This window comes from Corylus avellana, chromosome ca2 (assembly GCF_901000735.1).
Source record: "Corylus avellana chromosome ca2, CavTom2PMs-1.0".
Taxonomy (NCBI): Eukaryota; Viridiplantae; Streptophyta; class Magnoliopsida; order Fagales; family Betulaceae; genus Corylus; species Corylus avellana.
In genome coordinates, this window is record NC_081542.1 from 29,485,632 (window position 1) to 29,491,444 (window position 5,813).

At 37.1% G+C, this 5,813-nt stretch overlaps 1 protein-coding gene across 1 annotated transcript; it reads left to right on the forward strand.

Annotated features, from left to right (window-relative positions):
- Positions 1-654: 654 nt before the first annotated feature.
- Positions 655-3,008, forward strand: LOC132169542 (disease resistance protein RPM1-like). Its single transcript, XM_059580564.1, has 2 exons — positions 655-2,746; positions 2,917-3,008. Exon 1 carries the CDS (start codon positions 655-657, stop codon positions 2,701-2,703), a length of 2,049 nt encoding a protein of 682 aa, XP_059436547.1. The 3' UTR covers positions 2,704-2,746; positions 2,917-3,008.
- The last annotated feature ends 2,805 nt before the right edge of the window (positions 3,009-5,813 follow it).

Sequence of the window (5,813 nt, forward strand, 5' to 3'; positions counted from 1 at the left end):
CCTCTGGATTTAGAATCAAAGTCGTAACCAGTCTTTTAAGGAGTTATTGTGTTTTCTTATAGACAATATCTTTGTGAAAAGACAACTCCTTGGTCTGTTCAGGGCCTTAGTGTCTCAGCACATACACATCAATATGAAGTCACCGCTTCTCTTGATCAAGGTAGATCACCAAGATTCGATGTGTCATAGTCTTACTCAAAATAAAAATGTCCTAGTTCTATTTACTGGGTGCGAACTTTCTATGTTTAAGGATACAATGATTATGGACTAAGACCTTGTGTGATAACCATGTTGCTCACACCTATAGTCATATTCAATGTTATCCTAGGACCTTTCACATGCATAATAAATATGATGAAGACTTGGGTAATAAGTATGTAAAAGACATTTTATACATCATATGCTCAAAATAATTTAATCAGTGAATAAAACATATATTCACTACAAACATTTGAATGTCAACATAGATATAAAATCACTTGGATTTGGGGAACAATCCCCAACATCAACCCGAAGCCTCCAATTTCGCTTGATCAAGGTAGATTATCAAGATTAGATGTGTAACAGTCTTTTGCAAATGGAATGCGCAATTTCATTACCGACTGCAAACTACTCAAAGTTTAAGACTACAAAGAAGCTTTCGAGCAAATAGACATGACAGACGAGATCACACTCATTACCCAGCTAAGGAAATTTTTACAACAAAAGAGGTATGTTGTGGTTTTTGATGACGTTTGGAAAACAGAGTTTTGGGAAATTGTGAAACATGCTTTGCCATTCAATGATAGAGGCAGCAGGATTATCATCACAACACGAAGTGATCTCATTGCTTCTTTTTGTAAGGAATCTTTTTCTGATCATGTCCACAAGCTACAACCTTTATCTCAAGACAAGGCGTGGGAATTGTTCTGCAAAAAGGCATTCTGGAGCGAGTTTCAGGGGTGTTGTCCGAAAGAATTGGTGAAAATGTCGATGGACATTGTGAGAAAATGTGAAGGCCTGCCACTTGCAATTGTTGCCATAGGTGGTCTTCTATCAACAAAGGAGAAGGTGCCATTAGAATGGAAAAAGTTACATGATAGCCTCAATTCTGAGCTAGAATGCAATCCTCACCTTACAAGTATAACAAAAATCCTCTCACTCAGCTATCATGATCTGCCCTGCTACCTAAAGTCTTGTTTCTTGTACTTTGGCAATCTACCGGAGGATTACTCAATCACTGGTCCAAGATTACTTCGACTATGGGTAGCTGAGGGGTTTATAAGAGAAAAGAAAGGCAAACCATTAGATGACGTGGCGCAAGAATACTTGAAGGAGCTCATCCATAGAAACTTGGTGCAAGGTTTATTTAGTGAGCTTGATTATGAGATTCTCAGAAAGTACAGAATCCATGATTTGTTGCGTGAAATTATCCTGTCAAAGGCTGGAGAGTTGAATTTATCTCAAGTTCTAGAAGTCGGAGATGCAACTTTTGATGGAAGAAGTCGATGCCTATCAATCCATGATGCTAGAGAAAATGTTCTGGACACAAGTGAGTACTCTCGAGTTCGTTCTGTTTTTTTCTTCAACACTAATGAAATGCCTAGGTCTTTCACTGTTAAATTGTTCAAAAGGTTTAGTCTTTTGAAAGTGTTGGATTTTGAAGATGGTCGTATTGATTATCTTCCTGATGAAGTGGGTGATTTATTCCACTTGAAGAACTTAAGTTTGAGAAGAACAAAAGTGAGTATACTTCCAAAGTCAGTGGGTAGGCTACATAATCTACAAACACTAAATGTTGTGGAAAGTGGAGTTCGTGAGCTACCAATTGAGATATTCAAGCTTTATAAGCTAAGGCATATTTTGGCTCATTCTCATGACTTTGAAATTAAAAGTAGCTTTTATTCTGTGAGAGGAGTAAAAGTACATGAAGGGGTTGGATGTTTAAACGAATTGCAGACACTAGCAAGTATTGAGGCAAATCATCATGGGGTTGGTGTATTTGAAGACCTTGGAAAGTTGATTAAGTTAAGGATGTTGGGCATTTCAAACATGACTGCAGAACGTGGGAGGGCTTTGTGTGACTCCATACAAAATATGGTCCACCTTAACATTTTGCTTGTAGGCTCAATCAGTGAAGATGAGATCATAGACTTACAATCAATTTCAACACCACCTCCATTTCTAGCGCATATCTATCTAAGGGGGAGATTGGAGAGGGTGCCCAACTGGATTTCAGAGCTTCAGAATCTTGTCACACTAGTGTTATTTTTCTCATCATTAGAGGAGGATCCACTGTCGAGTGTCCAGGCTTTGCCTAATCTAATCACCCTTTCTCTTAATCATGCTTATGATGGGGAGCAACTGCATTTTGAGGAAGGTGGTTTTAAAAAACTCAAGAAGCTCACACTCAGAGAGTTGAAAGGATTAAAGGTGGTGGATATAGACAATGGCTCACTGCCTGTTCTTGAGGAGCTAGCTATTGGGCCATGCCCGCAGATGGAGGAGGTGCCCTCTGGATTCCTACAGCTGAAAAGTCTAAAGATTCTCGACTTCTATGAAATGCATAGAGAATTTGTGCTACGTATGCAGCCAGATGGAGGCGAAGATTATTGGAAAGTTAAGAAGGTAACTACTATCCGTCTCAGGTATAGGATTAAAGGAGAAAAATATCAAATATACAAGCTTAATGACTCAGACTTGTCGGAGCGTCTACAAGGGTGAGTGTTGGAGGATCAAACTGCCTTGCGGTTCCGTGAAAGACAAGGTATGATGTGACAAAAAATTTTATTTTCCATCTTTCTTTCTTTTTTCCAATTGTTCTTATTGGTGCTTTGATTTGACAACAAATCTTTAGTTCATGGTGGCAGCAATAGATCACTGGTTTCATGACCCAGGAAACAATTGACATTTTCACTATACTCTGTTACGTGGCAGGAATCATACAACAACAGGGGAAGTAAGAAGTAGTCATGCAGTTGAAGGACTCTTGGAATAAGAGGATATCTCCTCAGTAGATTTCTTGAATAAGAGGGTGTCTCCTCAGTAGTCACTAGTAATAGTAGTTATCAATATTTGCAGTAATTCATCTACTCTGTTCTTATCAACAGTGTCTTGTAATACTTATGGTTATAATTATTCAATTTTCTTTGAATTACCTCACCATTACCCCAACATGTTATCTTCATTCGCCATCGTAGCCTTGCCCATTCACGGACCTTTTATACGTTCAATTTCATCACCACCTCTATTTCTAGAGCATATCTCTCCAAGGGGACGATTGGAGAAGTTGCGTGCCCAACTGGATTTTAGAGCTTCAGAATCTGGTCACACTAATCTTATGTTTCTCATCGTTAAATTAGGCGGCCGCAAAGTTTATTGGAAAGTCAAGAATGTAACTACTATCCATTTCAGGTATAGGATTAAAGCATTTTGAAATTTTTGCTTGAATCTCGTGCAAGATTTTCCATCTCCAGCCGAGAGCATAAAAATTTTGTGCAATTTTGAGCCAAGACCGAGAAGCATCAGCCAATTCTTCAACTTTAATACTCACAATTCACATGTCGAAGAACAATCATGGCTTCCATTGGAATAGTCACCAAAACCCAAAATTAAGATAACAACAATTCAAAATCTATAAAATAATGGGCTATATGGCCTGTGCAAAAGAAAAAAGTGTTAGAATTTCATGTACGATGAAATAATACCTTAAATAATAATGTAAAAGTGATTAGTGTGACATTAGTGATAATAAGTTTAAAACTATCTCAACATGTTAACGTGTGTTGCCACACCAAGGACTCAGCTCGATATTATTGACTACAAGGAGTCAGCATGGACAAAGCAACATCGACACAAGTCTCCAAATCTTCAACAAAATAAAGCAAATATTTGAAAATTTGCTAATTTAACTACTACTATGTTTGTCGTGAAAATTGCTGAGATTTGAAAATGAAGGATTAGCAAATCAGAATGGAGGAATGAAAATACTGAAATGCATATATCTTCCAAAGCAAAAACAGTCATTGGCTGCGCACTGGAAGTCAATAGCATGTAATTAGGTAAAGGCTAGAGCAAATAGATATTCAATATATAATCTGCCAAATTACCTAATCCCAGCCAGCTCGATCTATTTGAGACTCCCTCTAATATCTTCTGCTATATATATATATATATATACACACGCAAGTACAACATTGTGGGTGGTTTGGTAAGTATGTCACTTGTACCCAATTCAACCTAGTTGAACCCAAGCCTTGAAAAGCTTATTTAGCAAGCCGAAAAAACGAAAGAAAGAAAGAAAGTGGATTTCTGAGCTTTATTCATAAGCATGCATCATGAGCCTTATTGATCCTTTACTTTCATTATTTTTTATTTGTTTTAAACCTACTCGTCCCCTTCACAATCTCAATATTCTAATTGATGCCTGAAATCAATCAACATTTAGGGACTATATATACATATATGGTTGGAAAAGAATGTTGAATATATACGTTGAAGTTCAAAATGATTAGGTGACTTAAACAAGTATTGCTATAAGTCCTCTTATGTTACTCTTATGTTCCTCAAAGAATGATGGGTTATTAAAATCACCATTAGGTTTGTGATTGATCACTATTAAATTTTAATCTAATGGTGATTTTAAAAGACTCATCATTTTTAGAGTGATACAATAGAGACTTCTAGAATTACTCGACTTAAATAGATTAAATCTCATATCGATAAAATATGAATAGTTAAGATAACATAATTGATTGAAATTCATGGGTTTAAGTCAAATGACATACCATACAACTCATTCTATTATAGGGTATGTTGAGACTAACTCATCATAATCGTTTGTGGTTTTCCCAGTGAAGTTCCTCAGCTGGATCAAGGAGTGTATTACATCTCCTTGGTTTTCTATATGCCTAAATGGTACTTTGGTTGGCTATTTTGAAGGAAAGAAGGGGTTGAGGCAAGGGGATCCCTTATCTCCTTATTTGTTTGTTCTAGTCACAGGGGTTTTCTCTAGGATTATGGCCGATCGTACTGGTGGTGGTTCAGGTTTCAAGTTTCATCCTAAATGTTTGAAACAGAAACTTACTTAGCTATGTTTTGCAGATGACCTCTTTATCTTTTCTGAAGCTAGTTTGAGGTCTATAAAAATCATTCAAGATGCTTTGCTTGAATTTGAAGAGTTATCTGGTCTAAAAGCTAATCGCTCAAAGAGTTCTTTCTTTTGTTATGGTATTTCAAATCGAGTGAAACACTTGTTGCTTGGAGAATTAAAGATGAATGAAAGTCATCTTCCAGTTAGGTATCTTAGGGTTCTCCTTATATCTACTAGACTTTCTGCAGCAGATTGTAGAGCTTTGTTGGATAGAATTACTGGACGCATTGACTTTTGGCTTTCTAGGAATCTCTCCTATGCAGGTAGGCTCCAATTGTTGTCATCTGTCCTGTATAGTCTGCAAGTTTATTGGACTGGCATTTTTATTCTTCCTAAGAGGATCATCACGGTTGTTGAACGGAAATTCAATAGGTTTCTTTGGAATGGAAAGATTGAAGGGTCTGCAAAGGCTAAAGTCTCTTGGCATGCTTTGTGCTTTCCTAATAAGGAAGGAGGTTTGTGGCTGAAAAGATTGGAAGTTTGGAACCAAACTTCTATGCTCAGACATGTTTTGAGTCTTTTTGCTAGGTCTGGCTCTTTATGGGTAGCTTGGGTGAAAGAAAATCTGTTGAAAGAGAAGAGTTTCTTGAGTGTGAGTATTCCTCAAAATTGTTCTTGGAGCTGGAGGAAGATCCTAAAGTTGAGGGATATTGCTAAAAGAATCTTGAAGTTTGAGGTTGGT

What these genes read in the sequence shown, in the direction of transcription:
- LOC132169542 (XM_059580564.1), top strand. Translation starts at nt 655, where the DNA reads ATGACAGACGAGATCACACTCATTACCCAGCTAAGGAAATTTTTACAA.